This window comes from Danaus plexippus, chromosome 24, assembly GCF_018135715.1.
Source record: "Danaus plexippus chromosome 24, MEX_DaPlex, whole genome shotgun sequence".
In the NCBI taxonomy this organism is placed as follows: domain Eukaryota; kingdom Metazoa; phylum Arthropoda; class Insecta; order Lepidoptera; family Nymphalidae; genus Danaus; species Danaus plexippus.
The window spans coordinates 4,284,657-4,302,768 of NC_083552.1; the positions used below are offsets into that span (position 1 = coordinate 4,284,657).

Sequence of the window (18,112 nt, forward strand, 5' to 3'; positions counted from 1 at the left end):
GCGGACAACACAGAACTACGGGTGGCTCTTTATTATCTATGACCATAACAATAACACGTGTGTCAGTTTAATTAAATAAATAAAATAAAATGGGTCATCAAAGTTGTTGTGTAGTCGATTGCCAAAAAACTAGTAGGAATAGTAATTGTAAATTTTATAAGTTTCCGGTTGCCGAGTGGAAATTAAATCAGCAAAAAAAATAGATAACTGCTGTTAAAAGGCAAAAGTAAGTATTATTATAACCTACTACCGTATTCTATAGAATAATGTCATATACATGTGTATTTCGTTTAAGAAAACGGAGTAATAATTTAATTAATATTTTTTTGTAAAGTATTGATGGATCGTTATGGTCGCCAAAACCTATGGATGTTATATGCAGTGAACACTTCATTGGCGGTGAAAAATCAGATGTTGAATCAAGTCCTAATTACGCTTTAACAATTTTTCCATCAGTTTATAGAAGACGTAAAGTAAACGAATCCACAGTTTTGAGTAGGTACGTATTATGTTAAATAGAGCTATTTGTTATTTTATATATTATTTTAGATTGTTTTTTAATATTAATAATGATTTTTTATTCTATATTAATTTACAAAAACATCTTGTCAGATGTCTTAACCTAATTCACTTATTGAGACTTGTTTTAGTTGTTGTATTTATTTTACTCACTGTTTTTATCTGACCCACGGAAAAAAAAATTAATTTAATATTCACTCTGTGTAATATATCACATTTCACATTGAAATAAATAATAGTTTAAAAAAACTAAAAAAACACGCTTTTATGAAAAATCAAACTAAAAAACAGAAAATAAAATTTAATAAATTTAGATTAAGAATAGTGTTAATAAAAAATAAATGTACATTATTGTAAAAAAGCGTGGGGTGCATTTACAGTGCTTTTTTATGATATTATCAAAGTAAAGATCATTCTACTCATCTGTCAATTAAATGTTTATAACTATTGACACTATGCACCCCACGCTTTTTTACAATAATGTACATTTATTTTTTATTTACACTATTCTTAATCTAAATTTATTAAATTTTATTTTCTGTTTTTTAGTTGGATTTTTTATAAAAGCGTGTTTTTTTAGTTTTTTTAAACTATTATTTATTTTTCATTTTTTAGTTGAATTTTTTCGTTGGGTTTTCCATAAAAGCGTGATTTTTTTAGTTTTTTAAACTATTATTTTTAAGAACATGAACCGGGCCAGACATTAATGTGTAGTTATTAACTACGCATGCGTAGTTCGCACACTAGCTCTATCTCTCTTACTCGCATGCAAAGGATGCGGAAAGGAATTAATTAATCCTGGCGAATCTAATTGGGATAATCGGATTTTTTAATCGAATTATTGCATTGTCATCGGTCTTTGACAGGTGTGCAAAGTTTCAATTAAATCTGATCGGTCAAAGTATGGCAAAATCGAGCTCAAAGGAGTCGGTTACAAACATACAAACATACAGGTGAAGCTAATAAAAGCGAGTTAAAAAATTTTTTTTCAAGTTGATTTTATTTTTTCAATAGCTATTTGACATCCAATACATGTTTATTTTCTCAAAAAAGCCACCGTAAGTTGTATCGTTAGATGGCGCTGGAGTCACGTACCCAGCGAATACACTTCATAGACTTTCTTTCAGCGGGAGGTCAAAATGAGAGTAGTATATTCTAAATGATGTAGTTTATGCAGCCTTTAAAGCACAGAAATGTCCTTCCATGTATAGTTTAACTTTATACTGTAATTAATTATGTTGTTGTTTGTTTTCCTAATTTAAATTAAATTTCACTCGGTAAACTCAGTCGTTTGTTTAACATCCGTATCAGATTTATGTTTGGGCAGCTACAATTTGACCATCTACCGAAACCAACTACTAAGACCACAGGAATTATATCATACTTTGTCAGCTGTAGGGTTTTCCATTAAGGGCGCTTGATCTTTGAAATGCAAAAAAAAATACATGTAGGAAAGATATTTGCGAAATTTTTTTTTTATTTGGAAGGTCTATCGACCCCATTATGTATGGAATATGACATCATTCAAATGACCGCCACGGCTTCGGTTGGTGGCGCGCACACGAAAGGTCCAATTTTCGATGACTCTGGCGCACAAATCGGGCTGTATTTGATCGATGGCGTGGCGTATGTTGACTTTGAGGGCATCGGTGGTTTGCGGCTTGTTGGCATAGACCTGCGACTTAAGAAAACCCCACAAGAAAAAGTCCAGCGGGGTCAAATCGCACGATCTCGGTGGCCAGTTCACGTCGTCTCCGCGCGAGATGACCATGTCCAGAAATTGCTCGTGCAGAACTTCCATCGTAGCGTGTGCTGTGTGGCACGTAGCGCCGTCCTGTTGAAACCACATGTTGTCCAGATCCATATTCTCGATTTCAGGCCAAAAGAAGTTGGTTATCATCGACCGGTATCGCTCACCATTGACGGTGACGGCCACACCATTATCGTTTTCGAAAAAATACGGACCAATCACGCCTCCGGCCCAAAATCCGCACCAAACAGTCACTTTCTGCGGGTGCATTGCCACTTGGTGAACCTCGTGTGGATTGGTCTCGTCCCAAATACGGCAATTTTGCTTGTTGACATAGCCATTCATCCAAAAATGCGCCTCGTCGCTGAAGATGATTTTTTTGCCAAAATCGGCGTCAACTTCCAACTGCTCTAATGCCCAGTCAGCGAACACACGGCGCTGTCTATGGTCATTAACCTTGAGCTCTTGGGTCAGCTGGATCTTGTACGGGTGCAGGCTCAAGTCACAACGCAAAATTCGCCAAGTTGTCGTCTGCGAAAGGCCGAGATCCTGTGCGCGACGCGGAATTGACTGCCGCGGGTTTTCGAGGACACTGTCGCGCACAGCGGCGATATTCTCGGCAGATCTCACGTTACGTTGACGCACGGGAACCGGCTGATTGTTAACTGACCCGGTTGACTCGAATTTGTCCACCAATCGACGGATAGTCGACTCGGCAGGACGATCATCGCGACCGTAAAACGGGCGAAGTGCGCGGAACGTTGCTCGAACTGAAGACCCATTTTCATAAAACAATTTTATGATTTGCACGTGCTGCTCGACACTGTAACCTGCCATGGTGGTTTGGGAGGACGGAATGAATATAACACACTGCATTTGACAGCTGTCACTCAAACAACATGGCCGCAATCAGCTGTCAAAGTTCAAGCGTCCCTATTGGAAAACCCCATATATTCAGTTTTATCAAACCTTTGTATACCTGTAAATCTCAAATGAAGATAATCGTTTTTGTCCCATGCTCATGACAGACGGCTCCACTATTCGAGCTTAATATTTAACACTCCTCTTCCTCGATCTGGATTCAAGTCTAACTCATTTCAATTTACAGCTCTCCGATAATGGAATGACCTACCTGATGACATTTGGAGAGCTTTTTCACGTTATTTATTCAAAAGATACTAAAAAATGTAATTTAGAAAGACTCATTGATATTGTAATCTTGTTTACCTAGTTCTTTTTTGTTTTACATATTTTTTGATTTTTATTTTGAAGTGATATCTTCTAATGGGAGAGTAAATCGCTTCGTAACGTAACGCTTTACGGCGCCACTGAGTCTGGTTTCCCTTTTTCTCACGTATACGGCATCAATATTACACGCATGCGGTAAAAATGTTTCGAGTAATATTAAATGTATTCATAATTAATTTAATGTAAATAAAATTTAAGTAATAACTGGCATTTTTCTAATTAACACAATTTCTGTAATAAATAGTTTAAGTTACCACTTCTGTCGAGCGTCCCGAGACGTACTTTGTGTATTTTGGTATAAATTAATTGTTAACTATTTTGTTTTGCAGCAATGTAATATTTCGAAATCCTTTTGTATCATTAATTTCAGTGTAATTTATATTTGCACTGTATTCTTATTGCATTTTTAATTATTTTGACGTTGAATAGATATATTGAAATTATTAGATTTATGGGCATTTATGAAAGGGAAATCGTAAGTTGGAAGGGAATAACTGTCAATTTGATCATAATGTTTAGGTATATGTTACATTATATACCTTTTTAAGGATATTACTTTAAGACATACCTTCCGAGGCTAGCTAGGTTCACAAGGAAAACATTGTATAGCCTGGTTAGTAAGTACATTACCAGGCGAACGTGAATTAGGAGCCACGTAAGTTGAAGTAAATAATCAGATGTAATCATAGGTCCAGATGGAAATTGTGTAAATAATGCCTTGGTCACCTCTGCAATGTTTTTGATGTATAAGTTTTAAATGAAGTCCTATTTATAAATTGTTTACTATAAAAACGAAATATCTGCAATAGGCAAGCAGCAGTAGCAAAAGTAAATTTGGTAGCAATATATTAGTCTGAAAGAACAATGAATTCTGCAAGCCATCGGGAAGGAACATTAACAATGAATTATCAAATTTATAAAAAAATATTAAAGGAAAGCTGTCCGTCCGCGACACTCTCCCCAAAATAAAACAACATTTTTGTCATTAAAGTTTATGTTATACATAAAAAAATATACCTACAGACATATTTTATTCGGGTTAGACTCTTTACAAAAAATATTTTACTTAATTAATTACCATACAACCGTTGAGTTTATTAAACGCAGCTTTGAAACTGCCTTTTCATCCCAGCGCTAGTCTTGTTTATAACCTTTTTGTAATAAAGTGGTAACTGACTGATTGAATTGTGAATGACACTTGCTTGTAACTACATTATACATTCATTTATTACGATTCTCTTCACTTATTTCATTACATTTTACAATCTCATAGTGAGATCTAAGACTTTCGCGAGTTTTATTAATTTAAATGAAACTAATATTTTTCGGATATACTACGCGTGCTTTATTTTTTGTTAAAACTACATAATCCCGACGTTTCGGTTACTTTTCAGCAACCGTGATCACGGGCAGAAGAGATGTGAGTGTCTGTCAGTTGGTCCTGACTCCTGTTATTTATCATCTACCGCCATTGATTTCATAATTTTCTGGCGTAACGCTCTGGATGCCGGCAAAATGCGCTTATGGTGTTGCGAGGTCCTGCGGTGTGGTCACAAACATCAACAAAAAATAAAGCGCGCGTAGTATATCCGAAAAATATTAGTTTCATTCAACTGAACAATCTCTTCAAATAACTTTCTCCCCCCAACCCACTAATTGTCCTTCTATAAGGTACCACACAATTTATCACAATTTATAAGTTTGTTTAATTTCAAGGTTATGTTGTTAGTATAAATCTAAGCAAAGAAATTTTACTATTCATAGAAGAAAAAATGTATAAGAAGTTCTCAAGTATTTTACCCGCGCGCTATAACTTTGAAATAATAATTACAAAAAATTTCCTTATTAGCATCAAGCAAGGGTTAGTAGATTTAAAGACAGTGTGTGTTTATAAATCTTATAAATTAATAATACTGAATAATTAGTAACAAAGTGGGTTTTCACCTGAAATACATTATTTTTATAAATAATTCTTTGAAGACTTGTTTTCTGTTATATACGATATATGTTCATCAAATATTTACGTATATAATACGTATTTATAAAAAATATTTATTAAATTTAGTCATTATTTGTAAAATCTTTAAAATATTGAATCACTGAATGTACAACAAACATAATGAGATACAAGACTTTCGCGAGTATTCATTAAAATAATACTAATATTTTTCGGATTTACTACGCGAATTTTATTATTTTAAAAACTAAATACGACAACTACAGATAATAAATAACAAGACCAACCGACAGACGTTCACATCTCGTCTGCCCGTGATCACGTTTGCTGAAAAGGAACCGAAACGTTGGGGTTATGTAGTTTTTAAAATAACAAAATTCGCGTAGCAAATCCGAAAAACATTAGTTTTATTATAACAAATATAACTTCAGACCTTTTTATAAAAACACTGAAGGAATAATAAAATTATAACACAATGTACAATACTCTAGCTTACAATAACTTATCTCTAATCTTGTTTAAAAAAATATTCGATATAATTCTAATCAAAATCACATCTTTTATATTAAATTTCCATAACAATCAACATCATTTCGAACCACGAAGTCGTTTGACTAAAAACAATTTACAGTCGTCCTAATATTTCACATAATAAATAGTTGAAACTCGTGTAGTTTTGTCTGTTATCACTATAGTTCATCTTACAAACTTTTACCCACACGTAATTCTATGATGAAAGCATTTTCATATTGACTTCATCTATCCCAAGGTTATCATGTCTGAATTTTCCGGTTTGGAAGTAATGTTCGATCTGTTGCAACGTTCTGTCCTTGGTCTCAGGAAGTATCACATATAGAGCAATCAGCGATATTCCCATTAATAAACCAAAAACTGCAAAAGTGCCGTATACTTGCACAGTAACCAACAAATATGAAGAGGCTTGCATGGCCATCATAAGATAAATGCACAAAATAAAACCGGAGACGCAAGAACCAGCCCCTCTATGAGCAAGAGGAAAAATTTCACCCAATAATGCCAACGGAATGGGTGTACATCCTAAATTGGAAACAATGAAATACACAGTGAATAGTAAAATAGGAATCCAAGTCCTTTCATTCGAAACAATACCTTTGGCTGACAGTAGCATATAAAAACACACACAAAACAAAACAAATAGTGCTATGAAACCACTGCCCAAAAGAAGTGTTCTTCTTTTCATGATTTTCACGAGGTATGATGAAAATAAAGCACTTGCTGTGATGATTGTATCCATACCCAGAGTATAGTAGAAAGATTGAGATTTATCTGAGGTAATTTCTCCAATTATTTGCATAGCGAATGCTGGAAAAATGTGTCTTCCGCAGGATTCCAGTAAAAGTCCGGCGAAACATACTATGATGAGTGGTTTGACAAAACTTCTGTCTTTAAATTTCCCTATAAAGTCCATAATCATGTTAGAGTTATCCACATGTTCAGGATATTGCGACAATTTTTCTTTTTGTGTTCTAAGTAAGTCTTCCATTTCTAGGATAGCTCTCTTACCGTTTCCTCTCAACCAATAGAATGACATTTGACTTTCGTCAAACCGCCGCTTGGATGCTAGCCAAGATGGGCTTTCAGGCCATGTTAGGATTATAACCAGTGCTAACATAAGGGGAATAACAGCTATGAGTGCTATTGTGTTCCAGTTAAGAAAGTGAGCAAGAATATGGACAGCCATATTGCCCAAACACACAGCTGCAGTCTTCAAATTAAGAAATATTCCCCTATTCTTGGGACTCGTATATTCTCCTATCACAATAGCTCCGAGACTTATTGTTGCTCCCACAGCAAATCCACATAAACATCTCCCGCACAACAGAACCGATATACTTGTAGCAAAGTAAATTATCAGCCAACCGACTATCCCCGGTATCAACACAGCCACATGAGCTTTTTTTCTTCCATACATTTCCATAAGGAAAGAAGACGACAGAAATCCAGGTATCCCCGCAAAGCCAATACATGATGCTGTAAGAATTACAAGGAGTCTTCTATGATTTTCAAGACACAATTAATATAAGAGAAAATATTACATTACTTACCAACCAATGAAGCCTCGTGAAATTCAGTCTTAATGATGGAGTTGGGAGACAAAAGAGCTGGCAATATGACAGAAGGATAACTCAGCACCATGCCTTGGCCAAACATATTCAGCAAGACCCCCATGACTGTCCATGTCTGAATAAAGAATTTATCACATTTTATCTATTGTAAATTTTAAATATATATATATATATATATATATATATATATATATATTGTGATTTGCTCTTGCGTTTAATTTTTCAAATAATAAATAAAAACATGTATTTTTTTTTTCTTGTCGCAGTAACAGAGCAGGGTTATTAAAAATTTTAATGAATAAGTTTCAAAAAGTTTATACATCTTGAATAAGTTTAAAGATGGGTAACCAACCTGTTTAAAATAGGGCGAAACCATTATCTTAACACTTTCTTTCACTGACTATGTCTTTACTAAACGTCCAACGCAAGATTGATGACAGTAAAAAGATTACTTAAACTATTGAGCTCTAAGGTACGATTTTCCTATTTAAATAGAGTAGATTAGATTTGTCGTCTTCAGACATTGTGTACTTTTCGTATTATATCTTGCTAGAAGGGCTGAGAGACTGAATATTTTTTTAATTTAAAAAAATCAATTATCTGAATAAACGTAATCACATAGTTTTTAAGAATAAATAAAGGATTCCTAAAAATATTTTTTCTAATATCTTTTTAACAAGTCGTTTTATTAGTCTAAATAAATAAAATAATGATAATGACTGATATCCAAAAACTCCTCTGCTTAAGATAAAGTAGCTTGATTTCCGTCCCAAAAATCTTGATTAATTATGATCTATATCGCGGACAAAACACTGTGCTTTTGGTAGACCAGCGGTTACGACTTTTACGGCTGACAGATCACACGTTAGAAAGCATGGTAATTGAAGCACTCCAGCCTTTTAGATAAAACACTCCTCAAAGTGATACGAGAACCTTAAAGATATACTATTCGGTATTTTCTATTATATAGAAATAATCGTAATTGCGGAAGAACAAATGTTGAGGGCTACTTCAGGGTCCAGAAAAGAGAAGATACTAAAATAAAATATAATTAATAGTAAATGAAGGACTCTCAATATAAGAAATATGAAGAGACTAATGATGATCCTATAAGATAAAGAAGTTGACGTCTCAATACGGAAATTTTAAGAAAATTTATTCAGAGTATAATGAGCACTGACCAAATAAAAATGAAAAAAAAGAGCACAAAGCAGAAGAATGCCGAGTTCATTTTTCGAATTAAATTAAAAGAATAAAAAAAAAATTCTTCAACGAGAAGAGAATATCAATCGATGGTTTCTAGGACAGGTTTACCAACCAAAAGACAACAGAGAATAAGGCACTATATAATACAAAAAAAAAATCTCTATATATTTAAAATGGTGGTGCGATCACATAGCTTTCTTGCGGAATTCCAATCATAATTTCCAACTCCTGCAATTTAGAAGAAGCATTACGGAAACGCCGTGACCGATAGGTACTTGATTTCTATTACTATATTTTATGTCTGCTTAAGTCATTTAATTTTTCCTTTTCTTAATATCGTCTATTTTAACTCAGCTTCTAGAGCTTTTTATGCAATAATTCTGGGAGACAAATTCCTATCTATAATATATATGATAGACTAAGAAAATAGCTTTAACATTCCCACATCATTTTTATATCTGTTGTAGATAATAGTGCCTAAAATAAATAGAGTCCTTTAGTTACAAGGTACAGTGATCGGGTGAAGTAGATGAAGGAGCGAGTGAGAAGTGACACCATAAAAAGCTTCGAAATAACTCAGTTATAGCAGCGCCAACAGGGAGATAAGGAATTCATTTTATAGTACTGTTATACGGTGCTGTTGCTGTATCTTAGTGAATAAAATATAAAAAATCGGTTATCCGGTAAGAATACAGTCTGTTCAGCAGTAGTTTTTCTGGATTGTAATATATGGTAGTACCAATAGTCTTAAAAGACGGAAATGAAAGTTGTCACGTATTATTTACGTTGTTCGACGTTTGAGCCAAGCTACATTGTCTATGGCAACAGGCTGACTATTGTAAATACGTCACTAAGAAAACTTTCGACTTAATAGTTCTAAATATTTAACTTTACCTACAATTTTATATATTTCTATCAAGTTAGACTTTAGAAAGACGGCATTATAGATGCCTAGAAACATAAATCTTAATTAAATTTTGCCAGATGAGAGACAAGCCAATGTTTAAACTTAAAATCGTTACAATACAAAGTGCCAAATGATCGGTCATTGGTGGTTTAAGATGCTGAGTTTGCAGAATGAAACAAGCTTTTTGTGAGTTTGAGTGTTGAAAATGTCAATCTGAAACTGGTGCCAGATTTACATATAATAAGTAAATACAGTTATGAATACTTACTTCATTTCATCTATTCGTGATAGTAAGCTTTCAACTAATCTCCAAAAAGATGCGAGTCGCTATCACTCTTAACTATAATATTGAATGAGTTATGGTATGTTTCATAATAATATTATTAAATTTTGTACAAAACCATAATGAAGTTTTACATTTCTTCTCAACTTTTTCGTATTGAGTAAAATTTACTCTTGTTTATTTGCCCCATAACTTTTTTAAGGGTTCGTAAATCGTATGCCTGACGGATTAGTAAAGTATTTATAGAATATATAGTAATATAATATAATATATAGAATAAATTTTGTGCTTAAACTTTTAATATGACTGCCATGTGTTAGTAACTTATCCCCTAAAAACTGTTTTGCTTTTTGCCAGCGAAACAGGATATAAAGATAGAATTCAAAGCTTTACTTCACGGAAGAACCTCTAGAAGTCTAAAAAGTATACAAAAATTCGAAAACCAATCGCCGGACATTGTAAATAACATTTTTTAGATGACTATTTCACCAGCTTTTAGCTCTACATGCAATTCAAAAAATGTTATAAAGAGTATGTAGCAATAATTTAAAAGTCAGGATAAACCCCAGTATTCATAGGAAAAACCAATAAACAATTACCAAGAACAATAACAACCTCTTTTACACAGGACACATGACGAATTTTAAGGCAAAGAAAGTATAAATATGTTAAAAAATATATGTATATAGCCCAATATATTTACATTCTCACATTACTTTACAGCTAATTTTCTATTTTCTTTTATTCAGGACCCAAAAAATTAAGATGTTTTAATTGATTTAACATAAATAGCAAAAAAATAACAAATTAAATAATATATATATGTGTGGAATTGATATTATATTTCTGATAATTCTCAAGTCTCTCGCTTATCCAGCAATATAAATATACTTACTACTTACTTACTATTTATACTTACTCAAAAATATATAAAAGTACTTAGTTTAATCAAAACTACTTAAGGATGTCCACTACTCTGTATTATTTTTATTATATAATGAATTTTAGAGTCGTAAATTAGTATTAGTATTAGTATCAGTCAAGGTATTAAAGCATTATCAGTCACAATTCTTAATAGCATCTCGGTGGGAGATTAAAATTCAAAAATTACACCTACACAAGATTAATATCTCTCTTTACCTTTTATTGACTTATTTGGATAAAAACAGGGACATTTGTGAGATGAGAAAATCTATTTAAAAAAAAAATATTTAGGATAAATTTTATCATCGTTTGATTTGAAAAGCATTGTCTCAGTTCTGCCTTACAACCATATCGTTTTCTATTCCAGCTTTTGATTCTGAAGTACTTTGAATATCCTTATAAAGTACTTAAAAAACGCTTATTTTATAGAATAAAACCGAAATTATAAAACACTATCGTCATTATATAAACAAGCACTTTATGATACATCCGCGTTAAACAAATGAGATAAGAAGTTATGAGATACATCATCACGCAATAATTTAATCCTACCCACAATAAGAGATGCCGTTCATGATTATTTGCACTTTTTACACAGTTTTAGATAAACGTAAATAACCTGTTAATAGGGGATATAATTTTTATAATTCTCGATAATATAACTTGACATTTAGGTTTTAAATTCGACAGTTTCCTATGCACAATATAAATATTTCAGTTTTGATGTATATTTTTAATTATATAATAATAGTAGATACGTATTAAAATTAAATTAAGTTTTGGTGTCAATTGGTTAAATTAATTTTAACTTAACAAAACTTTAATTAAAAATGAGAGAAAAAATGTAGAAACCTTTTTTTGACGTCAGTTATTTATCACTTTCGTCCGACCCAAGTGGGAAGTCGGAGGGGTATGTGGGACTCCTCGGGATAGGCCGGGAACTACCCACTAAACCCCAACAATCACCTTTGCAGATCTATAAGAATTATAATCATCGCAAAGGTTTTAGGAACCTTCATTTAAAAAATGTAACAAAAAAAATCAACCTAATAATAATGGGTTAAAATACAATAATGAAAAGATATTAGAGACCCTTTAATGATCTGGTAAAAATATTCATCATTCACATACACTTAGCAATACAATTATTTGCATATACATACTAGTATACATTAGATCCTATCCTGACCAGTCGTATCTACTTTGTTGAACATTTCAAAAAGAAGACGTGAAAATTCGTTTGTTTCATTTTCTTTCAACTTCATTTCCCTCCATTTCTGTCTTGTTACTTTATCTCATTCTGACTGCTCCTTACTCTGTGTATAAAGTTTTCCTATGCAATCATGTTTCTTATAGTTTCTCCCCAGTTTTCTTCAAAGATAAACCGTTCTTTAGTATCTATGTCCAAAATCTATCTCCAGCGATCCATCAAGGTCATTAGCATTTAGCTTACATTCAGTATAGAATATTCCACGATGCCCAATTGGGAGCCCTCGCAGACAACAAGCTGTAAAAAAATTGTAAGCGTTTTCAACCAGTTTCAATGAAGAGCACGCATTTCATTGGACTTAAGTGATTCGTAAAATAAAGTTACAGATACAGTGAAGAGACGAAACCTCTCAGAAATCCATGGATTCAACGTACGGGTGCCGGTCCATCGCATTACGTTTCAATAGTGCCGGGGACTTGCGACCCAGAGGTAGGTTTAAAGGGCCTCTATGTAACGCCAGCAGTAAACGCTCAAGCTCCTCTCTCTACCTAATCAAATTTGAAACGAACCTGGCTGCCTTCGACGCACGTTCGAAGAATGAACTGATGTTAGTTCTGGATAGGCCCATGTCTTTTACTGGTTTGCAGAGAGATTTTACTATTATTAATATTTGGGGATGGATTTTGAAAAGCACCACAAAACTGAGTTTAGTTAGTCACAGCGTGACTATAACCATAAAATGGTCAGGTATCGTGTGAAATTAGCTCGTGGTATTAGCCAGGATAGAGAACTGAACCTTCTTATGTCTTTGCCACGACGATGAAATATACAAACTAAGTATCAAAAATATTATTAGTTAATGTGTTTTATTGAGATTAAGAATATTGTGCAATAACTTTAAATATTATTAAATAAATTAGTGGAATTTTTTCACATAAAAAGCTATGTTGAGTTAATACTTCATTTTAATTAAATCAGAAAATATAGTATGAAGAGTTTATTGACACGAGACTCTGTATATACTATATAATCATACGTGTAGAGACATGCAGACTGCTGAATAATCTAAAGAATTTAGTATTTTATATTAACGTGTTACTTACGGGCAGCATATTACAAAATAAATGAACATCGCCGGGGCAACATCGTTGTATGGATAAAATATGATATAACGAGTGACGCCGCTGACTCCGCGGAACCAACACCAAGCCGTGTGAACCAGAAGATTCCTGACACCACACAAGCTGTGGAATGGGATTGCTGTCCTAACATCGGGCCAATCATGTAGTCTAAGGTATAGGTTATAAGTTATAATATGTAATTTTTATTATAATATACATAGTAGTAGTTTCGTAGTTTTCCAGGAACCTCCGGTTGCCACTCTATATTATTAACGTATTTCTTATTTTTAATACTGGAGCAAATTTTATTTAAAAATGGTTAGGATAAATTACAATATACATATTTGAACTGTATTTTATAACGTCAGTTCTGTGCAATGTTGCTAGTTAATAAATGAATAATAATATATACTTAAAAATAAATGTACTAATTATATTTTGAGTTGTGTCTTTTCTATTGATAAATTTAAAAGTTAAATTTTATAAAACAATCATCGATTTTATCACAATCACATATAAACGTAATCTTCAAAATTCACAATTTTTTTTTATGATAGCAGAAGAATATGTATGCTTACGTCATATTGCATCGTCACACTAAAAACGTAACGTTAATAGTATTTCATTCATTAATTTTCGCAGTTTATATTTATGTAGGCTATTGAATGAGACAGAAAACGTTTCTTTCGTAAGTACATGAAAATATTATCGGCCGTGAATTTTGTTACACACTACGTTGCTTAATATTTTAAAAGTTCCTTCTTATATTATTTTTATTTAAATATATTGTTCTTAAAAATGTCGTGGTGGCCTGGAGGTTAAAGGAACGCCTCTCGTACGTGTGGGCGCGGGTTCGAAACCTGGCAAGTACCGATGTGATCTTTTCCGAGTCATATGTACTTTCTAAGAGTATTTAGACATCACTGACGGACGGTGAAGGAAAACATCGTGAGGAAACCTGGTCTTATAATTTCAAATTATAAGATTGAAATCGCCAACCCGTCTTGAGCAAGCGATTGATGCTCTAACTAGTCTAGCCTTTGCTCAGCAGTGGGCTCTGATAGGCTGTTAAAAAAAAAAATATTATCTATTAATTTAAATTTCCACTTCATAGACGTTTTAACCATGTACCAGCTGAACAACGTATCAAAGTAATAATAACAATATACCAAAAATATGTCCATTTATTTTTACTAGATTTACGTTTTTTTTAATATATAAATGTATACACTCTAAATAATTAACGTGTTTTTGTCCTTATAGGAAATAATGTGCTAAATGTAAAGAAACGTTTTACGAAGAACTTTCTTCACAAAATCAAATGTTAGTTTTATAATTTATAGTATTTAAATAAGAAGTAATTTTAACGATTATTACAATTTTATGTCCAAACTTGTGTAAGAAGATGAAATTAATATTATACATATGTTAAGGAACTTCATATCAAGCATAAGTACATTACTTTATTTATTCTTCCACTCTTATATTTGAAGCATCTTACGTTTTCTAAATATATAGAACTTTAAAACGAAATATCGCTTCAATTAAAATGTTTTGAAGACAACAAGCAATTTCACGATTGTGCGTATTTTTATTTTGCTATTCTTATTCCAAGAAATAGAGAAAAAATAATGAAAAATGTTATCAGAATATTTGGTCGGCTTTAATTAACTTCAGTCCAACAGTTGTGGGAGGTAGAGCTTATTTGTGGTCAAGTAAGTGCAGCTCGAACATGGGCTGGCTCCACCGGGGAAGTACCACTCTCAGAAGATGGGCGTGAAGTAGTCTTTAATGGCTGCGTTTCGTCCGAGGAATGACAGAGACGGTTGCCCTTTCCCTTTTCCTCTCTCTCTCTCTTCCACAATCAAAGTCACCCATGGACATCTTCGGTGACAACCTTTCATCAAGTAGGCCGTCTGCTCGTTTGCCACCTTTAAAATAAAAGAAAAAAATTTTTCATTCATACATCTTGCACAATACCATATTAACTTATGTTAATGAATGAGAAACTGGCAAACGTCGTAACTACCGTAACTGGCAAACTCGGACTAAGCGTACAAGTAATGTTACTTGCTTTAACTTGCTTGGTATAATGTCTTAGAAGATTCAAGTTTACACTTAAGATAATTTTTAGGATTACCACGAATTAACGGTAACACTATAAATCAAACTCTACATACGAAATGTCCTATAGATGAATATTTATTAAATATGTAAATAAAAATAGATTTAAAATTATTAAAAAAATCTTTGGATATCAAATTTAAATCGTCAGGGTTTTCGATGTTATAGAACAAGTTGGATTACGATTTTTTTTACGCAGCAGCGACAGCAGCATTCCGATTATTATTTTTTGGCTATTTGTCAACCCTGAGTGGTTCAACTATGCTGACTTTTGTTATTATTGGTGTCGATGGTGTCTCATATTGAATGAAGAGCGTTGAAATAAACTTGAAATTATAATGTATTCCTTACTTCATAATTTTTCTTTATAAACATGACCACGTATCTGACAGATTCTTTTGTAATTTTGTGTAATTGAATCCCGGGAAAACGTTATTATATTCTTTCAATATCAACTTCATACTTCATAGTACTTTCAGCTGCTGATATTATTCAAATCAAATATCTTCAATGTATTTCTAATCAAATGAAGTCAGTTTATTTTACTCATCATGGTCCCTGTGAAAAATCCTTTCACTTCGGAGGTAAGCCCAGTTAAGAAAGGCCGAGAGCAAACTCGCTAGTCTCTTCTAAATACATACAACATTATAAAATACGATAGCGAAGTTGTGCTTCATATAGACATCTGAATTTTTATTAAAAAAGGTTTTTTTAAATTGTATTGTAAGGTGACTTTTATATATTAATGTTTTTTTCACATCCCCCAATGGCTGTATGGAGGATATTTTATGATTTTTTTTTTTCTTATACATAAACCGAGATCAATTATACAGGGTGCGTATCACAACCGCCGGAGGTTCCAAAAAATAAACGACCTTACTATGTGTATATTATAATAATAATTACATATTAAAACTTTTATCCTATAATACATGATTGTCCCGATGTTAGGATAGCAATGTGCTTGCTTGTGCTGTATCCTTAATATTCTGGTTCATAAGGACAGCTGTTCGTTTCTCGGAGTCAGCAACGTCCCTACTCACTCGTCACTTTTATACATACAACCATGTTGCCCCGGCGATGGTCGTTTAATTTCTAATATATTGCCCGTAATAGACCCATAAGGACTTGCTTACCTTTTGACACTAAAACTGAAATTAACTCTTATCACTTATTCTTATATATTTGAAATACGTTGTGCCGTAATCATTCAAAATTATATATTATCTATGTAGTAACAAATTCGTTATGTCTAATTTATATATAATGTTTAACTATAATAGATTATACTTTTGTAGATACAGGGATATCATTGTATATAGAAGTTTTAGATAATGTTACAGTATTTTGTTTAGCTCAGTGGTTCTTAGTTTGGAAGTATTACGTATTGTCTTGTCTTGGAATATTTTGCGTTCGTTACGGTCAATCGATCGTGACCTTCTAAGCATATTATTTTCATTATGAAGCATTAGCTTGTAGACAAACGTTTGCTATGGAAATATGACATTGTATTTTCACATGTGTAATCTTATGAACTATAGTAATATGGGGAATTATTGGATTTAATTTAGGGAGTTTGCTGAGTGTTCTGATGATACGTGTAATGTTTAGCGTCAATTATTTTAATGATAGCGATGATTTTGTCTAGTATACATTTAAATAAAACTATATTGTGCGGTTTTAAATCTATTATTCCTACATTTTAAGAGACGTTTCTATCGCTCTTCAGCAACCGTGATCAGGGGCGGGAAATATGCCACTACCATCTCGTGTTTCCGTGATCGCACAAATTTTATATTCACTTTACTTGGAATATTTGCAAGAGTTTGGTACTATTCGGGTCTAATAAGTTTAGATACAAGGTTGTAAAATATTTTATTAGGTAATGAGATCAATACATAAGCTAGGTATATTTAAAAACAAATATTATATAAAAGGAAGACGGAAATAATTAGACAGTACCTACAAATTATTACAACTTAAAATACACACACACACACACACGCACACACACACACACACACATATATATATATATATCTACGAGTAAACATTGGGATAAAATTATTGAATAGTGTATCAAATTCATAATTAAATAAATGAAAAAACGAATAGAAAATTATCAAATAACGTGTTTGCTCTCGTGATAACAAAAAATAAAACCACTTAATTATAAGTAGGCAGTTTGACTGAAATGTTTTAAACAAAACGAAACGAGTAGTCAGTAGCGAAGTAACTGAAGTGCTTCATATTTAAACAATAATACGAAAGAATAAAACTATCAAGGAAATATTTATAGCTACAGATATTAATAGCAATAATAAAATTGCAGTCGTCAATACATTTTAATAGACCATTGATTCGAAGAGGACAGAATAAATGTGGATATACTGGACTTTGAAGTATGGGGCCACATCAAGGTAATATGACATTGTTGGAGAATTCATAGCTTTATTAGGTATATTAATGGGTATGTCCAGTATGTGATATTGTGTGTTGCTTGAGTGTTGTTTGTTAAATATTATATATAAATGAATTCTATTTTATATAAATTGATATAGAAAATTATTGGATAAATATTTATAAAGAATTATAGAAAATTACATACGTATACAGAATTAAATATATTTAGTTTTAGGGGCGTATTAATTGCGATTAGACGCGTGTTGTAAATTACAAATGATGTTATTTAAGTAGAATAATATTCTTCTGAAGTTGCTTAATGTTCTCAGTGTGCATGTTTATATTAATTATTTAA

At 32.4% G+C, this 18,112-nt stretch overlaps 1 protein-coding gene across 1 annotated transcript; it reads right to left on the reverse strand.

The window, feature by feature from the left end:
* Positions 1 to 6,007: 6,007 nt before the first annotated feature.
* LOC116776035 (facilitated trehalose transporter Tret1-like) lies at positions 6,008 to 7,693 on the reverse strand. Its single transcript, XM_061524337.1, has 2 exons — positions 7,559 to 7,693; positions 6,008 to 7,484 (listed from the first exon to the last, which is right to left on the reverse strand). Exons 1-2 carry the CDS (start codon positions 7,680 to 7,682, stop codon positions 6,202 to 6,204), a joined length of 1,407 nt encoding a protein of 468 aa, XP_061380321.1. The 5' UTR covers positions 7,683 to 7,693; the 3' UTR covers positions 6,008 to 6,201.
* Positions 7,694 to 18,112: the final 10,419 nt, after the last annotated feature.